This window comes from Mustela erminea, chromosome 6 (assembly GCF_009829155.1).
Source record: "Mustela erminea isolate mMusErm1 chromosome 6, mMusErm1.Pri, whole genome shotgun sequence".
NCBI classification, from domain to species: Eukaryota; Metazoa; Chordata; class Mammalia; order Carnivora; family Mustelidae; genus Mustela; species Mustela erminea.
Window position 1 is genome coordinate 4,122,557 of NC_045619.1, and position 23,760 is coordinate 4,146,316.

The 23,760-nt window shown below is 58.1% G+C and overlaps 1 protein-coding gene across 9 annotated transcripts; it reads right to left on the reverse strand.

The window, feature by feature from the left end:
- Nucleotides 1–781: 781 nt before the first annotated feature.
- FAM118A (family with sequence similarity 118 member A) lies at nt 782–23,082 on the reverse strand. 9 transcript variants are annotated; one of them, XM_032345942.1, is made up of 9 exons: nt 22,964–23,082; nt 13,529–13,584; nt 12,506–12,758; nt 9,875–10,096; nt 7,972–8,100; nt 6,402–6,687; nt 4,704–4,736; nt 3,875–3,958; nt 782–1,947 (listed from the first exon to the last, which is right to left on the reverse strand). In XM_032345942.1, the coding sequence occupies exons 2-9, from the start codon at nt 13,573–13,575 to the stop codon at nt 1,928–1,930; spliced, it is 1,074 nt and encodes a 357-aa protein (XP_032201833.1). In that variant the 5' UTR covers nt 13,576–13,584; nt 22,964–23,082; the 3' UTR covers nt 782–1,927. The 9 variants fall into 9 exon arrangements, with proteins under 9 accessions (XP_032201833.1, XP_032201830.1, XP_032201835.1 ...); XM_032345939.1 differs by having other exon boundaries at nt 12,506–12,761; XM_032345944.1 differs by having other exon boundaries at nt 23,007–23,052.
- Nucleotides 23,083–23,760: the final 678 nt, after the last annotated feature.

Sequence of the window (23,760 nt, forward strand, 5' to 3'; positions counted from 1 at the left end):
AGGCCCTCACTTGGGAACACTGCTCCCTGCTTCACGCCAGCGAAGGGCACTCTGTGCCCAGCAAGCGGACCGAAGCCACAGAGAGGCTTCCTGCCCTCCCCGGCCCAGCTCTATCAGCTGCAGATAGCAGAAGCCGCTCTGGCTGCCTTCTGTTCCTTTATTAAGAAAACATCAGCAACACCCTCAAAATCAAGGACTTTCTCTGCCTTGGAAACATCAGCTTCATGTTGAAATGTCCCTGTAGGGCCCCATGAGCTCAGGGCAGTCCCTTATCACTGCCTGGGCCGTTCTCACGCTCAGTGATCCCTTGAGGTGCAGTCTGTTTTGTGGGAGGACACGCACCCCTGTTGCTGCCAACCACCAGACGGTGGGGGCAGCGTGCAGCCGGGGCGCAGCTACGACAGGGCCATCCTGTCATCACCCCCGACCCAGTGTTTCTCCCCAGCGAGATCACACACAGGCAGATGAGTGACACCCAAGTTGTTCCTAACAGATCGGTCGCGCTGGAAGACACTGGCATTTTCACGAGTGTCGGCAGAACTGCCCACGCAGCGCTTCCATGCTCGTCTACCCTGTGTGCAGCCAACTTCCAGATTCATTCATCCCCAGTTGCACTCTGTAAACGTGTATTTAAAAAACCAACAACTTAAATACTTGCCTTTTAAAAAAATTTAAACACATTCAAGTAATCATTTGACTTCACAACCAGTAACTCAGGATAAACCTCCTCATCAACTACATCACGTCCAGCCTTGTCACAACTAAAATCGAGCACACAAAGTTGAAGTTAAAATTTTATTTATGACCAGAATAACATAAGATTTTTCATGCTTCAAAAAGAAAAAAAAGTCTTAAGCGGGTCTCTGGCTTCTCTCCCACGCATGACACATCCCAACCTTGTGTTTCCTGTTCTTAACCTTCCCTCTACCGGGGGGAGCTCTAGCGCCATCAATGAGAGTGTCGTGGGATTTCGCAAGAAACCACATCAAAAACAGCAGCCTCTGAAAGGGAAAGCAAGCAGGGTCCCCGCCAGGGTCACAGTCGGAGTAGCGCCTGGCACAGCACTCTGTGCCCAGCAGACCCGGACCGCAGGCTCTGCCTGCCTTGCTAACAACTGGGCTGGAGGAAGAGACTCAGAAGAGATGGACAGAAAGGTTGGACCTTACCCCATAGAATAAAAACTCGGAAAACTTGGACTCGACCCTCTAACTAAAAGCTTTGATCTTGGTCTCGTGCTGCACTTGCTGGTTCTCAGCCGGCGGCCAGCAAGCGGACTCGGCCGGGAGGGAGCTGCCGTCCGGGGCCTCTGCCGAGCTCGGGCCTGCCGTTCTCGGGAGCCGAAGTCACCAAAATTAGGGAATTCCAGAGAAGCCCACTGAGCTGGTCTTTTTCAAACACATTGTTCTCGGCAGCAGGTACCGTGCCTCTGAGCACCGGCTCCCGCTCCACTAGCCAACGACAAACACGTGTACGTTTCTCTACAGTAACAGACGTTTCCACAGAAAGATTAGAAAATTTAAGTGTCTAGTTTTGTTTTGTTTTTTTTTTTTTCCTCTTTGGCAACTCCTGTTGCGTGGACAGTCCTCACCCTCCCCTTTTATTAGAAAAACCACCTTGACGATGGGGGCGTGCAGAGCAGAAGCCAGGAGGCCCGGGCTGGCTGCCCGCCGCGCGGTCCCTGAGGTAGCCGGCCACCGGCCGCACAGCGGGCCCCGCCGCGGCGCCTCACCTCCCGAGCAGCCAAAGCCCACGGTGGGATCGCACCAGCCTCCGAGGCCGCGCGGCCACACAGCTCGTCGGGGGTAGGGTGGGTTCGGGGAAGAGAACCCCCGCGGAGGTCTCCGAACATTCCTCATCGTTTGGGTTACGGCACTGCGGTTACAGAAGGCTGGTTTTCAAGTTGCAGGTTTTATTGGTTTTAAAGATTTCAAGACCCTCCAGCATCATCTGTTTCAATGAAAAAAAGAAAAAAAGGAATACGAAATGTTAAACTCGGCTTAAAGGAGTACTTCCAAGAGGATCTAGTTCCGGAACAATCTACAGCTTTTCTTCCTGCTAAACGCTTTCAAAGTGACTCCGGACAGCAGCAGGAGCCACTGCCTAGACATGGCTCTGACTCGTACACGCCATCAGGGAATCCCGACCCACAGGTGGGGTGCCCCTTCCCTTCCTAGAAGACTGCGGGGGTCAGCCCGCGGTGGGGGCCATGTCACCATGCCGATGGCAGGAGCCCACCGAAGGGCAGGGAGGAGCGCACTGCAGGACAGCCGAGCAGACGACAGCCGGCCACACTCCTCCTCACGCTCCGGCCCGGAAGGCTTTCTAGAAGGGGAGATGCCTGCCCGGGGAAAAGTGGCGGTGGCAGGGGGTGCTGGCACGGGGGGACACCCTGGAGCCCCACTGGCTCTCCGGCCACAGCGCCACGTGCCCCGGGGCCGGCCGGAGGACAGGCACGCAAGCACAGCAGCAGCACTGCGGGCTGAGAACGGACACGTCTGCCTGCTTCGCTCAGTGGCCGAGCGGTCCCAGGCGGGACGAAAGCAAGGAGCAGGAGAGAGGCTGCCGGAAAAAGCCACCTGTCCTGGAGGAAGCCAGCGCAAGCTCATTTCACTGTTTTCATTTGACTTGGTTACAGATGTCCCTACTAGCTGAATTCCCACACCAAACATCTGCCGTAGACTGGAAAGAACTTTACTTGAACTGTTGTTCCAACGGCATCCTCCCACTACAGAGGTATATGCGGGAGGGCCTGCTGCAGGGGTGCCTCAGTGGCTGCCTGCCACCAGGCCTACCCGGGAGCGACACTGCGCGCAGCCGCTCCTAGAGCTGGCTCTCAGCGTCCCCTGCCCTCCTCGGCGATCTCTTTAGCCACAACAGACCATTTCGACAGCACAAGCTCCTTGTGCTGCGGCAGGAAAACGCCGCATCCCAGGCCAAACACGCCCCCAAGCATTCGTTTAAACGCTGAGTGACAGGTACCGACAGGTGACGTGCTTCACAGCCCCAGACGTTCTCAACTATCAGAGAGCTGTCAGAGAGCACTGTGCTGAGATTTTCTTATTTAAAGGAATTAAAAATTAACTGTTATCTGAAAATCCTCAGTCCCAGTGTTTTCTGGAATGAAGTCAAGTCAGATACCCCGGCAAGCCCCTACTGTCTCTACAGATTTGAGAAGCTGTCACAGTCACAGGGGCAGAAGATCCTACGACAGAAAATAAATGAGAAAACAAGAGCTCCCAGAAATGGATGGAAACGCTCTCAAAATGAAAATTTAACCTAAAGGCTACACCATTCAGAGCACCTCCTAGAAAGCTTTTGAAAAGATGAAGACTGAAAATGAACAGGACGTGAGAGAAAATGAGAGACCGTTACCGAGGTAAGCGCTTCTGTTCCCCAACCTGGCGACGACCCACAGACAGGCCGGGAGGCTTGCTCCAGCCTGGGCCGTGACCACGCACCCAGCGCTGCCCCCAGAGAAGAGGCTCGGGGCTGAGGTGGCTGAGGGGGTCCAGGGCAGAGCCGGGAGTCCCACCCGCAACGGGCAGCGAGAGATGAGGCGCGGGAGAGGAGGCCGGGCCGGGTGAGCGCCACCAGACCCCATCCCTGATCCACTCGGGTAACGGGTTTACGAACAGCTCAGTCCGTGACGGAGGGAAAATGAAATAGTGACTGGAAGTGGTTTATTCTGGAGACTGAGGGGACATAGGTCGGGACAGCGGGTAGCCCCAGGTGCCCGATGAAACTGCTCGGTGCACTGGCCGTGGTTGCGTGGCGGACGCGCCCTGTGAAATCTGCGGGCTGACCTGAGACCGTGCCCGCCACCGCGCGACCCCGCCGGACCTCCCGACGACGCGGGGCACCAACAGCACCGTACCCGCATCCGACTGCCGAGGCCGTTTGGAGACTTCCGTTCCGTTCTCCTCCAGCTTCCTCTTGGCGCAGTCCTGACACGCGTTCCCTGAAAGACCAAAACCTTTACTTGCAAGCCAATCTCTTCCAGAAGCCACCCACCAAGGACCCGTTTATAAATCTGACTGCGCTGAGGCATCGGCCCACAACCCTGCCAGATGCCCCAGGGTGCTCTTTGTCCCAAAGGATGGACATGGGAGTCACGGGTGACGGGGTGACTCGACTACAGGCGTCCTTCTGCGGGGTGACGAGTCAGAGATGGGAGGCGGAGCATGACGCTTGCGGGGTCCCTGCCACCCCCACCCCACTGACCCGAGCAGATGGCCCCCACAGGAGGCCACCGCGGCCACCAAACCCGGTCCTAGCCTGTAACTGTCACCAGCCAGAGCGGAGGAGCAGCACGCAGAAGACGCGTACGGACACTCAGAACCTTTGCGACGAAGGCGTCCGAGGGGCCGGGAGGGCTGCTCCAACGCAGACCCGCGGCTAAAACTCGACTCGAACCTGGTTCCGACTGCCCTGCGGCTCGTACTTGTGGGACAGGAAAGGACCTTCAGGTGCCAGCACAGAAGCTGGGTTTATGCTGCGCCTCCCCACCGTGGGGACACATCTGTGATCCCCGCACTGTCGCAGGGACCATCGTTAAGGCCCCACTGGCCCCCGTCTCCACTGAACGTGGGTCACTACAGCCTAGGGATTTACTGCAGGAAACACTTTCACGGTTCTACGGTGGCAGGAAGGTAACGGAACGTGGAGGCAAAAACCCGGCTGGTAAAAATCAAGATCTGCTTTACCCAACAGTGTGGTGCTGTCCACTCGGTCAGCATCTGGAGAGAAAGGAAAGCAGTCAGCAGAGCCAAGACTTAGCGGCCGCCTCCTCCTCAGGCCGGCGGCAGGGACGCAGGCAGGCCTGCTCAGAGAGGCACAGCGACAGTGACCGGGACCCCGAATGCCAGCTCGAGCGTCCCGGGGGGCGGGGGTAAGCCAGCAAGCGCCTCTCCTCCTCCACCCAGTGGCGGCGTGGGGACCAGGGGGTCGGCATGTGGCTCCTGGCACACACGGAGAAAGGGCATGGTACCCGCTGCCACCGTCAGGACTGCCAGTGCTGGGACACCACCCTCTCCGGTCAAGAGATCCTTCGTGAACCTTAAGTACAACGTCCTTAAGGACCGGGTAACAGATTATAAATCCAAAGATCTCTTGGCCCCGACACCTCGTTAGACCCACTCAACTGCCAGGTCCAGGAACGTGGCCTCCACAGGACAGAAAGGCACCCAGAAGCCCACACTCACGCAGGTGTCCATGAGGTCCTGGTCCCCCGGGGAGCCATGCATGCGGAGGCAGGAGTGGCTGTGGGTAGGGGCAGGACGGGGAGCACCTCCGCCCCTCTCCAGAGCCGGGCCCGTGGGCCTGTTTGGGACACACTGCATTCCAGTCCCAGCTCCAAAATGTCTGGGCACGAGCTAGGCAAGTTGACACCCCTCTCTGAGCTGCTCTCGCCATCTGTCAGATCACCTACTTAGTGGCCATGGACACTGGGACCGGAAATGAAGGCTGAGGAGGTGAAACAGAGCAGAGTGTGGCCCAGCAAGCGTCCGCCTGGCTCCTTCTCTGCCTCGGAGACAGACTAGTGGCCTGACTCTGCTTTCCCCCGTGGACGTGCACCCGAAGCCGGCGCACTAACTAACCCTCGCGATTCTGACTGGCACTAGCAGGGACAGACGACGCTGCTGGACCCTGTGTGTGTCCAGTTACCCATGACCTTGGCACCCTCTAGTCCTTGAGGTCACAGCAGGCACAGGCAGCGGCTCAATGGCTGACCCAATTCCCCTGCCTAGGGCAGCGGGGCTGGCTTCTTGCTGTAATTAAATCCAGCCAGTCCAGACCTTTCCGAGTCTGCGTCATCCATGTTTAATGACCCAAACTCAAAACCGTTAACTGCCCTAAGTTGGGACAACCAATTTAAAATCTGCTCTGTCATCTTGGTCATTCCTGGCAGCTCGCCAAGAGCTGGCCCAGGAGAATCACTTGAAAAGGTGTGTGGCCCGCAGGGGCACAGGGTCACACCGTTATGGTGAGAGCATTCTGTGCCTCTGCAGCCTGAACTTGGGAAACGCAGCAAGGGGATAAGGGCGCATGAGGGCCCAGCTTCCACGTCCCCCCCGCAGCTGCTGGCGGGCGCCGTCTCCTGGCTGAGGTGACCGGGTGCGTGGTGAGTCCTCCGACAGTGGAAGAGCCGCAGACTGCTGTCGACACAGCTCAACGCGCTCACGTCCCGTGCACAGATGTCACCATCGCACCGACTACCCGACCTTCTATTTGACACTCTCGCCTTTTTAAGGGTCACTGGAGGGCCCGGGAACTTAGTGGTACAAGAATCATGTCTCCGCTGCATTTTATGGCGTGTAAATTGTATCTCGAAACAAAAGGAAGAACTGGAAAGAACTCTCTCAGCCTTGCACCTGGAGAAGCCGAAAAGGAAAAACCCCTACCTGGGCTGCGCTGCCTACAGATCTGCGTGGCGAGGTCCTGCACGTAGCCAGGAAAGTTGTCAAAACAGTCCCCGTAGGACACGACTTTAATCCCATGCAAGAGCATGTCCGCCTGGTGCTTGAAGAAGTGGTCTTCGTTCTCCTTGAGCACGACCATGTAGTGCTCCAGCTCCACCTTGTTGGGCACCGAGTACAGGAACAGGGCCTGGAAGATCTGGTCCCGGAGCGTCTCTCCGCAGCCCACGAACAGGAAGGACTTGGTGCGGTACAAGTTCTGGAGGACCTCCTAGAAGACCAGCGGGGAGACTGCAGCGCTCGCCCGTAAGACCGCAGGACCCTCGGCCCGACCGCCGGCGACGCACCCACACTTCACAAGGGGCCCAGTGACAGGCCCTCCCCACCAGCCTCGCTGGGGACACGGCGAGAGGGGCGCGCGCTCCAGATGTGCTGGTCACGTCCGCCTGGCACCACAGGCGAGCCCGCGGGCCCACATTGAGCGCAGTCCCTGCTCAGCACTCATGGGAGCCCCCTCCTCCCCCAGGCAGGGTCACGGGCGCAGATCCCAGGCACACTCTAGGTGTGCCTCAGAGTGCGCACAGCCTAACGCCCGCCACAGCTGCCAGCCATCTGGTGCTGCAGCCCTCAACCTGGCTCTCGGGGACCAGGCACAATTCTAAATTCTTAGAACACAAACAAGGACTTTCCAATTGTTTCTGTTCAGAACTGCACACACGCTCGGGAACTGATGGTCTCCACGGATCACAGAGGGGAACCAGGGGGCTGCTGTCAGGAGAAGGGGGTTTTCGGGAGTGAGGGCAGAAGAGCTGAGGAGGGAGGGGACCCGTGACAGTGACCCCAGGGAGCAGGGCAGAGAGAGTGGCAAAGTTCAGGGGGTCGCTCAGGCAGATAATGGGGAGTCACCGCTTCAGACACCCGACACCTTAGCAAGAGGCCTGTGTCCACCCCGGCCTCTCTCAGTCCCCAACGGTGACCAGTCACCCGTCGGGCCACGCCTGTGCCATGGGCCACAGGCCAGCATCAGCATGAGGACCAGAGCACCTGACCCCTGGATAACCAGGGACTCAGCGAAGATACTGTGGTTTCTAAGTGCACTAATAAAAAACTTTACAAAAGCTGAAAAGCAGCTTTTCCACTCTTCATTTTTTCCAGGATATAAAAAAGCTTCATAGAGAATGAAACTAAAAAGTGAGGTTTTAAAAGCTCGCTTGCCAAGCAGAGACAGGAGAGGAGGTGCCTGAAAGTGTGTGTGCGCACACACACACATAAGCACGCGCACACGCACACACAGAGGACACGGCAGGAGTGGCCCCCGAGTGAGAGCACACAGAGAGCACAGGGCCCCGCAGGCCGCCCACAACATCGGGGCTCACCGCGTGAGCGCCGGCGTCAGTCTGAGGCATCTGGAGAGACAGCTGAGAACGGGGCCAGGCGTGGGCACCATGGGGCAGGCAGGCCTGGAGGTTAAGAGACTACCCGGAGGGCCACCAAGGAACTAGTGGCCACCACGGCCCAAGGGACACAGCCAGTGCCTAACGAAGGCGGGCCATACCATTACTTCTGGGTCTTGGGTGACGTCCTTGTAGCCCGACGGATCCAGGACCATGCCACAGGGGTCCGTGTACAAGCCGTGGATGTGGAGCACGCCGTACTTGATGTGCCCCCTGGCCCACTGCAGGACCTGCCAGAAGCAAGCCGAGACAAGGGGGGAAGCGGGCGTTACTTGAAGCAGGCAGATGAGGAAAACCTCTCACCTGGACGCGTGCTCCTCTGACCTACCCCGGAGAGAGCGAGGGACCCGTCTCACTTTACACTGCCACCCGCAAAGCCCAAGGGCGACCGGGCTGCTGGTGCTCCCACCCCGTCCAAGAGGACGGCGGTAGCCAGACAGCTGCGCAGAAACTGCCTCCAGCCTGAGACCACAACACACTTGGAGACGGGTGACACTCCGGGATTGAGAGGACGCTCTAAGTGACACGTTCTAAGTGACACTTAGAACTTCTAAGTTCTAAGTGACACGTTGTGTTTTAATTCCTGCGTGTATATGCAGTGTTTACGCCCAGAAAAAATAGATATGAAAAAACAACATCAAACAGCTCTACACTGGTTTCATCTCAAGACCTAGAACAGAAGTCCTTAAAAAGAGGCACATCCCACCGACTGCCCGTTACCCTCATGCCTTCACGGCGGCGGGTGGTCCCGAGGGTGGAGGGCGCCGGACGACTAGACAAACCCCCACAGCTTGGTGGGCTGGACCCAGAGGAGCCCACCGGCAGCTCAGTCCCAAGCCCTCGGCCGCATATTTCCAGAGGCACTTTTCCCAACAGCAAGCGGGCCTCACAGTGGGGACAGGTGGCTCGGGCACGGAGAGTATGTGTCCCCTCACGTGTCACTAACGGCTCAGGAGAGGGTGTGACCCATCCTCATGGGCTGTCCCACAGGCACATCACCACCTGCCAGGCTTTTGCCGAGATCTAGGGAAGGAGCTGCAGAAGAGAAGCCCGGGGTCTGAGCGGGCCGCAGTCACACGCTTACGCGGGGCCTCACGGGGGAGCCATCTCTAGATCTTGGGTTCTGCGCAGAGGGCCTGCAAGACCACCCAGAGGGCGGAGCCAGATGAGGAGTGGGGAGCCCAGTATCCGCAAGGACATAAAATCTTGAACAAATACGCAGCAGACACAAACATGTCGCCAAAGAAACACAAGTGATCACCCTAAGCAAGGAGAGAAACAAAAATGTAAAATTTTCACCTCAGTGGGGGAAATGTGTTTTGTTTTCCGGTGACACCATGTGCTCGCAAGATGCAGGAAGTGGATACTCTCCTGTGTGGCTGGGAGTATAAACTGGCTACTCTCTGGAAAGCAATTTGCTAATTCGTATCATCTGCCTAAAATACTCGCGCCCTCTCACCCCCCCAACTCTTCTAGGAATTTACCCTAAAGAAGTAAACAGAAAGACACGGAAGCATAAGGATTTTCACCAAAGCCTTCCTTGTAATCATAGGAATTCGCTAATGGTAAGAGGACAATTGTCCTTTAACCGTGACACTGCGGCTTACAAGCGTGCTTTTGAACACGCTTCATGACGGCAAAAGGCTCAAAGACGGACAGTAAGGAAGAAGGCCAAGATGAAAACGCTCCATGTGGCATAATCCCGATGCACAAGCAAGGGCGGGAGCACCCGCGCTCCACAGCACGAGGACGGGGGGCGATCGTGGCCCTTCCTGCCCCTGCTCCCCGCACCCCTGCCCCGGCCTGTAAGGAGTCCACGCACGTGGGAAGCCTGCCAGACAGAAGGCACGAGAAAGACAAGGGCGGGTGGTGAGCAAAGTCCGGAGACAGGAAAGGGATCACCCGTCAGCCTCACGGTCACTAACGCGCTGGAAAATGGAAGCTCGGGCCGTGCCCCCCGCAGTGCAGATCCCCCCCCACCCCGCTCCCGCCCTCAGCCGGCACCTTGGTCTTGTCCTTCAGGTCCAGAGACTCCATGGGCTTGCTCTGCTGCTGCCCGAAGATCTCCAGCAGGTTGTCGTAGTTGGTGGTCAGCACCTTGGTGCCTCGCTCCATCAGGCTGAGGATGGACTGCAGCACCAGCGGGTTCTGGATGTGCTGCTCCAGGTTGTCGAAAATCTCCATCAGGCAGTCCTGGAAGAAGTTGGGCTTGGTGTCACCTGTACGCTACGAAGAGGCGGAACAGGAGTTACAAGGCGTCCTCTTTCAAGCGCCGAGCCCCTGAGCAGCAGTACGCCAGGCGCTGGCTCTAAAGAAAGGAAACCCGGACTCGCCGAGTTTCCTGAAACCCTAGAGGAGAGACAAAGACCCCGGACAAACAGCAAGTGATACGTCTATAGTGGCCCATGCCATGGGGAAGTAAAGCCACGTGCTGCTGGGGGCAGGGGCTGGTAGGCCAAAGGGCACCAGGGAAGGCCTCTGATAAGGGGCGCTGGGGCAGAGAACTAAGGAAATCAAGGGCCTCTGAGAGCGCATCCCACACAAAGGAAAGAGCAAGTGCAAAGGCACTGAGGTAGCGGCAGCACGGCTGGGTCCGAGGGCGAGCAAGGGGCCCCCGTCACAGGACAGGAGCAGGGGGAAGGCCAGCAGGTGAGTTGACCCGAGGGCAGATCGTGGGAGGCTCTGAAGACCACAGGAGAGACTACAGATTCCCCGGAGAGCGCCGCACAGGCACAGCTGTACTTGTCACAGTCCCTGCTCCCTTCTCGGTCACTGAAATGACCGTCCCGTATCACAGCTTCTCCTCCACAGAGCTCGTCCCATCTCAGTCATCCAGCCTCTGGTCACATCCCAAACCTATCACTACCAAGAGCGGGACCCTTCCAGAACTCCTGGCCCAGGCTGCCACCCTCTGACCCTGCAGCACCTTGGCTCCCAGGGCCGTCCCACCCCCACGAAGACCGGCACACCACTGGCTCGGCAGCATGGACCCGGGTCTCCACCCCGCCGGCCTAACTTGTCCCATTCAGCAGCTGACACCCCATAATCCGTCACTGCATCCACCGCCCCAGCCCCTCAAGCTTCCCAGCTCACCGCCCTTCCTGCGCTTTGCTGGATTCCTCGGGAGCATGGATACAGCGCCCCCCAGCCCGCCCAGTTCTCAGCCTGCTCGGCGCGGTGCGGGGAACCCCGCCGTCCAGACAAGCCTCCTATAACTCGCGTTAGGAAGTTTCACAAAAGTAAAGCGTAGGTACGCTCCACGCGAGCGGGGGCGCTAACCAGGCCGGACAAGTGTTGGCCTCGCCAGCCTCTCCTCCAGGCGAACCTCGCCCGAACGTGCCCCCCACGCCACCCAGCACCCCCACACTTCTCTGTCCTCGCCCCTCTCCCCTCTCCAGGGACAGGCCTTAGCACCCCGTCTCTCAAGGACCAGAGAGCCACTGCTGGAGGCTGTGTGGGACCCCCAGGTGCAGTCATACCTGCTCCACTCTGCGCCACAGCTGGAAAGCGGCACCAGATGCTGTGCGCACCTGTGTCCCCGGAGCCGTATTTACCAGATGGGCGGCAGGCCAGCCTGCCCTAGGTTGCAGGAGCTCCGTATTAACAGAAGAGCCCCATGGGGGAGAGCTGTCTGGCTGAAAACCCTTCCCAGGCTCCAGAAAGCTGGGTACGGCCACGTGTGAAGCGGCCACATGGCTGGTAAGCCTCCCGCATCAGGCCCTGGTGGGGAGGAGGCAGGAGCTGCCCCTGCGTGCCCCTGGCCGGAGAGGCACACCGTCCCGGCTCCTGCGGCCTCACAGCATGAGGCAGAGGCCACACCAGGAAGACGGCAGAGCAGCAAGACGGGGCCCAGGGCCCCAACACTGGCAAGACACCTGCTCCGCTGCAGCTGCTGGCCCAGATGTTTACATGGAAGCCAATAGCTGGGTGTCTTTACAGCAGCTAACCTCTCCCAGGCTCCCCAGCGGCTCTGCACACTCCTTTTCCTGCTTTCTGTGCAGCATCTCCAACACCGACCCCCACCTGGACTCTCAGAGGATGGCTGTGCTTTAACGGGTCTGGAAGGAGCGAGCGGAAACCCGCCACGAGCTTCTACCATGCTCCGTGGCTTCCTGGCGGCTGACCTGGCCGAGCAGTTGCCCGAGGCGGAGCCCCACAGCCGCACCAGCGCCCCTGCCTCGAGGGCACCCCTCAGCGACATTCTCCCATCCGTCCCCTCTACGTGCAGACAAAGCTGCTCTAACCTCTCCCGTCCTCAAAAGTCTGCGGAGCCGCCGTCATCTGAAGATCCGTGGCTGGCCTGCTTCCACCCAAAACGCACCTCAAGAACACCCCTCCGCCCACAGCAGGAAACCCCGCGGCACGGCGACATGGCAGACACTGTCGTGGACGCCCCGCCCAGACTCAGGCTCCAGCTGGCGGGGGCTACTCGAGGAGCCCCAGTGCACCCGGCACGGCCACTGTCGCAGGGACTAGTCTCCCGGACGCAAGACCCCCAGCTCCTGAGCCGCCCTCTGCAGAGTGCAGGGCCTGACCACGGCTCATGGACCTGGCTGTGGTGGTCACGGGTCCACCGACCGGGTCCAGAAGCGCGTCCCCAGGGGAAGCTGGAAGCGCCTACGTGGAAAGACTTACAGGCGACATCTTCCGGATCAGGTCGTGCGCCACCACCAGCAGGTCCCGGTCCTTGGTCACCTTGCGGCGGAACTCCGCCACGTCCCCCGGGTGCAGCACCTCCAGCTGCTCGGCCGCTTCAATGACCGCCTCGATGCAGCTCCTCCAGGAGCACAGGGCAGGGATCCCGGGGGCCACGGCTGCGCTGACGCCCGTCCCGATGACCAGCAGCAGCTCCTGCGGCTGCTTCCGGATGAGGCTTTTCAGGAACTTTCTACTTGAAACAACGGAAGGGGAGAACAGAAGTCACCATGGCGAGTATCGCCACCTCAAGGAAAGACAGCGTCCGGGAACACGGGCGAAGTGTGCGGGCGGACACGGCCACGCACACCCTCCGCTCCCGCACGCCACCAGAGGATGAAGCCTGCGCTTTCCCTTCTGCACATCTCTTGCTCGCGCTCTGCCCTCGACCCCCAGCGACCTGGGGACAGGCGCGTCCTGCTCATCTTGAGGCCCCCGGGGTGTTAAGCATCCGCTGAAGTGACACACACGGGAACAAAAAGCTCGCACTTCTAACTCCTCTGAAGCTGCCGAGAGCCTGTAATACCAGGCATGATGGCAAAATGATCCCTGCCGGCAGGGACAGGTAAGGAAATTCCTGGCCGAAGCTGGCTTTCTGCCTCTGAGGCCCCGAGCCCCACTGGAGCTAACACCTGCTTATCTAGCTTCACTTTTATCAAGAGCCACCCACGGTCCCGGAGGTCACAGTGCTCTCCAGCGGCACTGGCATGCCTCGGCTCCGACGGGACCCCGGGACCACGTGTCACGTGGAGACTAGGTGACCGTCACTTCCCGGGGCAAAGAGAAGACTGCCTTCTGGAACACGTCTCCCACGGAAGCGAAGAGCGGCGGCAGAAGACGCGAGCTTCCCTCCTGACACAAGTTCTCACCCCGCGCTCACCTCTGCAGGCGCGAGACGCAGCGCCCGAGCAGACGGACGACGGGACCATCTACCCGTGTGAAGGTGCAGCTGACTTTATTTACCTGGATTTTTGTTCACTTCTGTTTGTGGTCTTTTCCGATGGATCCATCTGTAAATCCTAAAGAGAAAAATTAGTGAGAAGTGACTCCCATTTCCCAGACAAGTTTTTTTGTTAGTACCACAAAGAGAGTTCAAGCTGGCATTAAAATCAAAGGTCTGCCGCACTGAAATCCGGTCAGAAGAAACTAAGTAAAAGTTGATTCTTAGCTTATGTAAAACACGAACTGTAGACCAGCCAGGTCTCTATTGCCAAGCTATCGCCACAGTCTACAAATTTTGCAGAATCACTTTCACCCAACTCCACAATATTTACTGTAAACAAGGAAATACACAGAAAAAATCAAGTTGGAAAAGCCCAGAACCCTACTGTCTATGAGCAAGGACTGTTACGAACATTTGTATATGGCCTCTAGATGGTTTACATTTTCCCCATCATTTGTGTCCAAAGGTCAGAGCCCACTTTTTTCCATGTGTTATATTAAAAGCATTTCCTGGGGAGCCTAGGTGGCTCAGTCGGTTAAGCATCTGCCTTCAGCTTCGGTCATGATTCCAGGGTCCTGGGATTGAGCCCCACATCGGGCTCCTTGCTCAGCAGGGAGTCTGCTTCTCCCTCTCCTACATGCTGCTCCCCCTGCTTGTGCAATCTCTCGTGTGTGTGTACACACACAATCACTCTCTCTCTCTGCCAAATGAATAAATAAATAAAATTTCTCTCAAAAAAAAATAATATATATATGTTAAAAAGTACCTCCTGGGGTGCCTGGGTGGCTCAGTGGGTTAAGCCCCTGCCTTAGGCTCAGGTCATGATCCCAGGGTCCTGGGATCGAGTCCCGCATCGGGCTCTCTGCTCAGCAGGGGGCCTGCATCCCTCTCTCTCTCTGCCTGCTTCCCTGTCTACTTGTGATCTCTCTCTCTCTGTCAAATAAATAAATAAAATCTTTAAAAAAAAAAAGGACCTCCTGACAACCATCTTTGGGCACAAAGATTTTTCTCCATTTTGGAACTATTTTTTTAGGAGAGATTTCTGAGAAGTAGAATTGCTGAGTTAAGGAATGCCATAAAATACTTCAGCACATACTGGCAAACTCTCCAGAAGAGTGCTCAGCAGAACATGTGGGTGCCCTGATGGAAAGCCACCTTTCTGAACATGCAGTCTTGTTGGTTTTAGCCACCTTTCTGAACATGCAGTCTGGTTGGGTTTTTTTTTTAATCTCAGAATCAGGTCACCAGAAATAATTTCCCAGTAAGTAAACAACGCTCAATCACCCTATGGCATCATTAGATTTTAGAGCTACATGGAATCCTAAGAGTATCCCCTGACAATGTGCACACGACAGCATAGATGCCTAGATGCCTCCTCCTGCCCCGTCCCACCCCTGTTTGAAGGGTTCAGAGCTTCCTTTAAACTACCAGTGGCACCCCTGACCTCTCCCCAAATGTTAAGCAATCTCAGTCCAGAGTCTCGTGTAACCTACTAGATATCTTCTAAGGACAGTAACAAATACAGGGGCTTTCCACTGCCTTAAGGAGCCCTGACTGCCGGCCCTGAGATTTCAGCGGCTGCCCTAACCATTCTCCCAGCCCCGGTTCTAACAACTATAGAACACATGTTCTTGCCGGCAGCTGGGTTCTGGAAGCCCGGCGGCTCCCATCAGTCTGGTGCTGGGGGGGCTCGCCGTGCTGAGGCGAACAGCTCGGGCACTGAGCTGCCGGCGAGGCCAAGTACTAACCTCCCTGTCCGGGCAGAAGGTAAGGCCCGTACCCACGCGATCCTGGCGGACGAGTCAGAGTGAGATGCTCATCAGCAGACGAATCCAACCGCCCCCCGGCTCTGCCCCCCAATCACGCACACCCCCCGGTTACTCCTGCGAAGGGCCCTTTTCTCTCGGGCCCCTCTACCCAACACCGTGGGGGATTTTCTAAATGGTCACTGGTCCATGGAAGACTTCAGAAACGCCCCTCACCGGTTCCACGGTAAAGACCTTTCAAAAGGTCTACCTGTGGTTCTTTCGATTCTTGTGCAACTCTGGGCTTGCGGGGGCCCACACGGGACCCTCGTGCCAACCAGGAACCCAAACACTGCATTTACACACATCGGTCGACGGTATGAACACCTCAGACCCCTGCGGGCTACACGTAACTCCAAAACGACGTGACCTCCAGTTTACTGAGCGAACCTCGCCCGGGGGGTATTGCACACGCACGAGCAGATCCCAGCAAGCCCTCGCACGCGGCCTGTTGCTGGTGTAAAGGCTCAGACCTCTCTCTGCACCCGAGCCTGAGGAAGGTCACGAGCTGGCTCCTGGACGGCAAGTCCAACGGAGGCCCCATTTCCAACCGCAACAGGCAGAGAGGCCCCTAGACGTGCACACTGCTGTCACCTTTATTTAGGAAGCAAGGTCGCCAGTGGGGAAGGCCCCAGTGAGAGAGCAGCCCACGCCCGCAGGGGAGGAGCGAGCAGACATGCAGGGCTCGTGCTGACACGGCGCTGAAGACACGACCTTACTTCCTGTTCCGTCCAGAGACTTGGCCTCTCAGCCAAAGCTCCCCAGAACCGAGAAAGTTCCCCATGAACCCCTTCTTCTGAAACCAAGACCCAAACAGGAGATTTCCAAAGCGACCAGAGCCAGATCCCAGACGTTCTGGCAGGACAGCGAGCCCCTGCCAGGCGGCTCCCACACTCACTGCCACTCTGCTAAGCCAATCAGACTCGCCACAACAGCAACAAAAGCCTTCAGAGACCTTCAGAAGCTGCATCTTCTGGTTTCCTTGGTGACCATGCCGTCACCACAGTTTGCAGGCCCAGAGCCAAGTCATCATAGCAACCCGTTTTTTTCAAAGACCCAACAGCACTTTCTGAAAGCAAACTCAGGCCCCAACACAGATCTGCAGAAGCAGTTCTGTCGTTTTCATCTAAAGCCATGAATGAAAGTGTTCACGGATGTTTTCTTCAAACCTGAGTCCCCGAGCGTTTCATGAGCTGGCCTGAGAGCAGCCACACTGCCTTCTTCCACGCACCCCCAGCATCCAGTGCAAAGTAAACGTTCATCACACGGACTCCAACACAAAAGAGAATCGACCATGGACACGGCCCCCGTGACTTACAGCCAGCAAAACAACTCCCTAACCCCACTGCGCCGGACGGCTCGTGACCCCGCCTGCTGTCCTGCCTCCTGCCTCCTGCCAAGCACGCCCGTGCAGTCCCAACACTCCTAACTCTGGACCTCATCGTGTGACGTCTCCGGCCAAGGAGGGACCGGCAAGCAAGCGTTTGGTGAGTGTTTTGACTCTGGGGCCAGCTGTGTTGGCACTCGGGCCCCGAAGAGCACGGTCTCACCTCCCAGGAGGGTGAACGGCCTCCAGGGAGGTGCGCGGGGAGATGAGGCACACCGTCGGGCAGCCCGACACCTGACCCCCCAACACGTCAGACAGAGGCTGCCTGGGGCTCGTCGGTGCCAGTCCCGCAGCCAGGTCACACACAACCGCAGGAGATCCCAGGGAGGCCAGCCGAAGACCCGCGGAAGCAGGCCCAGACGCTGCCCAGCAGAACTGACCTCTGGCCGGGACGCCTACCGCCCCCACTGGTCTCTGCCGCCAGCAAGAGCACCGGACGGAAAAGGAAGACGAGAAAAGCACCAGAGAAGAATAAAAGGAATGAGCTGCTCAGGGAGCGCTCGAATCCCACTTTAGAGGGGAAGGAGAAAATGTTGGTCAAGAATAATCTTAGCATAGGAAAAAAGTAAAACTGAAAGTAACCACTTTCTATTACAAATTATACTTTCACTTTACAAGCACAAGGCACAAATGAGAATCTGTGGGGTCCTCAGAAGCATCTTGAGAAAAACCTCTTCGTTTACGAGGGTTCCACGCACTCTGAGCGGCGTGACAGCAAGGAGAGGAGCGCTCCGTGTGGCACCCGAGGACAGGGAAGACGGCTGAACCTGGACGTACACACACGTTCCTCGCACACGCCAGGGGAGGGGATTCTGCAAACATCTGCCGAAGTTTCCAGGTGTTAGCTTTTACGTCACCTGTACTCGATCCCTAGAGTGATGGAATGAGACGCTCCCAGAACACGTGGAAAAAGTCCAACATGGGTCCCTGTGACTCTAAGTGACTGGCAGCAGGGCCCGCCTTTGTAGAACATACTAGCAAGCATACCGCGTGCTATTGTTACCCCGTGACCCACGCTGAGAAATGACGCATCCGTGTGCTGCTCACAGAAGACAGGAGACTTGGAAACAGAGTGGACCCTTCACCGGGGGCGGGGGGGGGGACGGGGGACAGGTGAGGGGCCGCCCGCAGGGTTGAAAATCTTCATCCAAGTTTGGACTCCCCCAAAAACTGAACTACTAATAGGAAAAGGCACAAGGGATCACTTTTTATTGAGACACAAAATTTAAGGAGAGATGACCCGTTCACGGGCAGACGTGTGCACACGGGCTTAGGCAGGCAGGGCGGTCCCTGAACTCGCCGCACGCGCAGCGAGAGGGAGCCACAAAATCAGGCCATCGGACGGGATTACTGCACAGTTCATTTCAATACCGCCTCTCTACATCTGTTTACATTTTCTCTCCACTGAGAAGTCACGTGCAGTCTAAATTTTGTTTAACTTTTTAATGATAGATTTGTGTAGACTTTACGGTAGTAAATGCTAAAATAGACTAGTATCTACAAATACCTTGTGCATTCATGACATACCTAACTTCTCAGTGTTTTAGTTCAAGGCCATGCAGCTTGTCCGTTTTCTTCAAATTGTCACAAGTCTCAAACGTCCAGGAGATTTACTGAAACGATCTGTAAGTGGACCCACACAGTCCAAACCCGTGTCGTTCAAGGCCAGCTGGAGCTAAGTGTAACCCAGCGCCCCAGTGCGGTCCCTGAGGCCGAGAGTGTCCTACAAGGAGGCCAGGCTGTCCTCTCGCTCCGCCAAGCAGGCCTGGAAGCCTGGGAAGCGCGGAGCCAGCCTGTCCCGGTGCGGCTCCCCGAGCTCCCGACACCGAACCCAGCGGTTAACACCATCCTCCCCTCTCAGTCTGATGGGACTCCCACAAACTGCCTTTCTCATAGCAACCTGGCTGCCCAGGTAGACTCGGGCACAGAAGCAGAAATCACTGTCATGGGAGTAGGTTTTCAAGGACAATGGACAGCCACACTTCCGACCACCAGGAAACCATCTGGAAGTGGTAACAGTGTTTCTGGTGCGCTTGGTTAGCATGACTAGGTTCACCTGATCTGGAAACAAGGTACGAATGGGCAACAATGAAGCTTCCAGAACTGCAGGAGAGGCTTAGCCCTGAGACCACTGCAATTGCAACAGAGGCCGGGTGGGGGGGGGGGTGTGGGGGGGTGGGAGGGTAGGGGGGTGGGGGGGTGGGGGGGTGGGAGGGGTGTGTGCAGACACAACAACACCAAGGAAAACACGAGATATGGAGTCAAGACAACGCCACCCCTTCCCCAGCAGGGACACCTCTCTGAAGCTGCTTCCAAACGGGTCAGCTGGGAATTCCACCCCCCACGCCACTGCCTGCTGTGCAAACTTCCGGTGCGTCCACTATCCTGAAGGTTCCTGAAGGTTCCTGAACAGCTGTAAAATGTTTCCCGCTATGAACTACCGGGGCAATGGCGGCCAGCCCTGACCATCAGGGGGCTTCCTGCTCGACCTCGCACTTGCTCAGCCCCGGCTCTGCTTAGAGCTCCACCAGCCGGTGCTAACTGGGCATCTTTAGGATGAACGGTTTTTCTTCAGTTTACAGAAAACCTTAATTTGAACATGTGACATTGAACCAATCACTTTCTAAAGGCAAAGAAGTTCGACAGCAAAAAAAAAAAAAAAAGCTTAATTTTAACAGTTACAATGTATTCATTTGCTTCTTGCAACCAGTGCCTCCAGACTGACCTGGGCACATATCCCAAAGGAAGACGACAACAAAACCCGCAGCTCATAGGAAATGTCAAAGTCACGGTCTGGTTCCAACTGCCACGTTCATTACTGACGTTTTCCGTACCCTTATTAGATTCAGGGGACAGTACTCGGCACTCTACATGCTTCATCCCACTTAATCCGGTCAACGACGCTGTGATCTTGACCAAGTGGTCGTCACGACTGCCCCTCATCTGGCGAGGATGGCCGCAAACCCTCTCAGAGGCGGGTCACCACAGTAAATACGGTCCTGCACACCTTTTCCTGACGCGAGTGTGGCTCAGAACGGCAAACACACCTGACATTTCACCAAGAGCCCTGCCAACCTGCTTTGTCTGCTTTCCAGTTTGTCCATCAGATATTCAATTAACTCAGACACGGTCCTCAATGATAAGTCAGTAAGGGTAAGACACACCCCCACAAAGGCCTAAAGGCACCACGAAGGCCTAAAGGCAGGCTGAACCACCAGCGTTTAGCTATCCCAAGAAAAAGATGTTCTAGAAAGTAAACCTCTAATGAGATGTAACATTACAGAATTCTAGAGCTGAAGGGATCCAAATGGTTAGGGGATGCCAGAGGCCCTAATTTCAGAAAAATGAAAATGGAGACTGTGAGGCAGTGACTTAGTCCCAGGCCCCCGAGGAGTTAGGGACAAGCTAGAAACTCGCTCCTCGCTCATGGCCCCTAACCTCGCACCATCCTGGGCACTCCCTGTTCCCCTGTGAGTCCAACTTCATCTAAAGCACTCACTGCAACTAAGGCATCTCTTTTTACCACCAAATCTTCACAAATAACAAGCCATGGTGTTTTGGTTGACCTAGTTTCCCGTGCTTTCTTATGGAGCTCCTTTTCCAGAAGTGCTAAAAGCAACAGCCACCACGAGGAAGGTCTAAGAGGCAGCAGGCAAAACCACCAGCTCCAGCAGGTTTCTGGTCTAGCCTGACTCTCCACCCCACCATCCACCCTGATTTCAGCGGGGAGGGCCCTGACCCGGAGGAGGGCTGGGCCTGCTGGGCGGGAACGAGGTTGCCTTGCAGGACTTCACTCTCCTCCACAGGGAGAGGCTCCAGGCTCTAGCAGGTTCTCTAGGAAAAGGCCCAGCCGTAGGTAGGAGTTAAACAACGCCCATGCGGGTTGTACTACTCAAAACGGGCGTAGGTTACTCAACTCTGGGACTCTCTTTCCTTTGTAAAAAAGGAATCTTATCTCTCGTCTCCTAGGGTTGCTGGAAACAGTGAAAGCGTCACATTGGAAAGAACACAGCCTAGAACAGGATGCTTCCCACTACACCCTGCATGTGACTGGCTGTCCTTCCTGGATTTAATTAGTTAAAATTAAATAAATCTAACAAATTCAGTTCTTCAGTCCCACCAGCTTTATTTTAAGCACCTGAGAGCTGCACGGGGAGACTAGTGCCTCAGGGAACACAGACCCAGAACATTTTCACTACCACCCAAAATCCCATGCCCTCGGCCACTGCCTGTGTCCTCACAAACTTGTGTGGACACTGAGAACCACCACCGGGTCTCAGGAGGGACATTTCCCCAGGACCCATCTGAACCTGCCTCTCCTTCAGAGCCCCTAAGTCCAACCTCCACACCCTCCGTGCTGCTCCATCTCTACAAACCTGCCCCTTCATGTTACCCCCACCCCCGAGCCATGCGTGCATCTCCTGTGTGGGTGTTGGGCTCTCGGTGACACACAGACATACAGTTACCCTGATGAAGCCCTCGGGACCACCCACCCTTTGGACAAAAGGACAAAACTTCTCCTACAGGGACTGGTAAGTTCCAAAGTCAATTTCCAGGCAGCATAGTGTAGGCTCCGCCAGGAAAGGACTGAACGGCCGTCTCCGGGGTCCAGACTTGAGGAGGACACCCACACTGAGGAAGCCACGGTCTCCACTGCCACCACCCCGGTCCAGGACCCCTCTCTCTCTCACCCAGCTTCCTCCAGACAACAGCCTCCACCCTGCCCCACCACCACAGCCAGGGATTCTTCATGAACACGAAACCCATTTTCCTCCGTGGGCCCCGACCCCGTGCCTGCATCCTGACCCCCCTCGCCCACCCCCTTCTCCGCCACTCTGCGCCCCAAACCCTGCCCTCTGCCAGACTTTCCCATTTCCCCATTCTGGTCTCCCTGGAATGTCCCTCAATCCTCCCCACGGACCGACTCCTACCCTCCTTCTGCCCTGAGCTGCATCGCCATCTCCTCAGGAGACAGCAGAAGCGGTGATCCAAGAAAGGACCAAGGGCACGAGCCTCGGGGAACGAAGCTGGATTCACCCCACTTAAGACTCCCTCTAAGACTACCCTGAGGACCCTTTCATTAACGAAGCAGTACACCTCCAGCTGCCCCCAGGGCGGTTTTGTGCTGTGGCCACGCCTGTTTCCAAGATCTGCTATGCTTTGTGGCAACACTCTCCCCCTCCCTCTCACAGACACACACTCCACCCCCCTCCCTGGAATGACTGTGGCAAACTTCTCAACCTCAACCTTCAAGACCAGCGCACCTGCTACCCGTCCGCTTTCCTCCCCTTCCAAAAGCCCTCCAGAAACTACTTCCTGGGAGCTGGGCTCCCACCCCAGCCGGGCTCAAGGCCACCACTCGGCTCTTACCCGGGGGGTGACAATTACCGACCTGCTTCACCTGCCCGGTCCACCCCGCCGGCATGGGCCCTGACAGCAAGGACTTCTTCGTCTCCAGCTCCAGTGCCAATTCCTGGAAACTACTGGGCATTCAGAAAAACGATCAGCTCCAAGAATGAAAAAATCAAGCCCAGACGGCAGCCTCAGCGCCGGGCTCGCCCGACCCCTCCCCTGCGCGGTCCTCCCCCCACCAGCTCAGACGGGTTCTGAGACTCCTCTGCGGGGCCGCTGGAGTCTCACCAAAGAGCATTAAAAGTTCAACCCTGTCCCTGCTCCGGCCTCAGTGCGACGGTGAACACACACGAAACGTGGGGGCCGAGATCACACCCCTGCTCCGTTACAAAGGGTCAGCCGGTGACCGAGGAGACGCCCCCACTTTTATATTATCAGCAGCAATTTCCAGCCTCAGGGAAGGCTGTCGCTGATGCCCCTCGGGGGTCCCGGACCTCGGGTTTGAGAAACCAGCCTGGAGACGAGCCGACCGGGTCTGGACGCTCAGAGCAGGAGGTGGACAGGCAGGGGGCGCCCCGGGCGGGGGCATGGGGGGGTGCAGCGGCCTCGGGCTCTGGGGGAGGGGGCGCTGGGGAGACAGGACCCCGAGGGCCTGCGCACCCGGACGGGGGAGCCGGGGCGGGCTCGGGGGTCCCGGGCAATCTCGGAGGCCCTCGGGGGGTCCGGGCGTCTAGGGGAAATCCCGAAGGGCTTCGGGGCTCCGGAGCCCTCCAGCGGCAGGGGCAGACGGGGCCAGGGGCTGCGACAGGGTCTCGGGGTCCCGACGGTCCCGACGGGCGTCTCGGGGGGACCCCGGGGAGGGCGGGGAGGGGTCCCCGGGACCGAAAGGGCTCTGGGCCCGGCCCCCTCACCTGCGGGGCCAGCTCCCGCCGCCCGCTCAGCGGTCCACCTCACCTCCGGGTCTCGGGGCGGCCGCGCGCTCCCCGCGCTGGGCGGGGCCGGCGGAGGGCGGCCTGCGGGCGGAGGGCTGCGCGCGCAGCCGGGGCGGGGGCCGGGGCCGGGGCCGGAGCCGGAGCGCACGCCGCGCCGCCCTCACCGCCGCGCTCCCCTGGGCCGCGGCCTCGGCGCCGCCGCAAAGCCTTCCCCCGCACGCCCGCCGTCGCCGCGCGGAGGTTCCGCCGGGAAACCAACGGCCCCGCCGAGGCCACGGCCCCGCCCCCTCGGCCGCCGGCCCCGCCCACAGGGAGCCCCGCCCCCTCGGGCTCTCCGGCGCAGACGCGGTGGAGGGCGCGCGGAGAGCTCGCGCCTTCGAACCGGCGGCGCTGCGCGTCCTCGCTCCTCGCGTCTGCGAAATGGGCGCAGGCGCACTTCGCAGGGACGCGGCGAGCGTTTCCCGGAGGCCGGAAGCGCCGCTCGGCTGCCGCGCCCCGGGCCGCGATCGCGCGCGGGCCCCGGGCTGCTCTCCGCGCCCCAGACCGGCGCTGCTGGCCAGAGGCCTGCCCACCCGAAGTCGCCGGTCCTGTCCCCAGCCCCGCGCCCCGCGCCCTCGGAGCCCCTCGCACTCGGAAACTACGCGCGCCTCTCGTCTCTCTCCCTGCCCCCACGGGCGCCCCCGGGGCCGCAGAAGCCTGCACGGAGCTCGGGGGCGCGGTGCCCAGGTGCAGGTGGAGGCGCGAGGGCCCCGCGCCCCACACGCGGAGTGGCACGG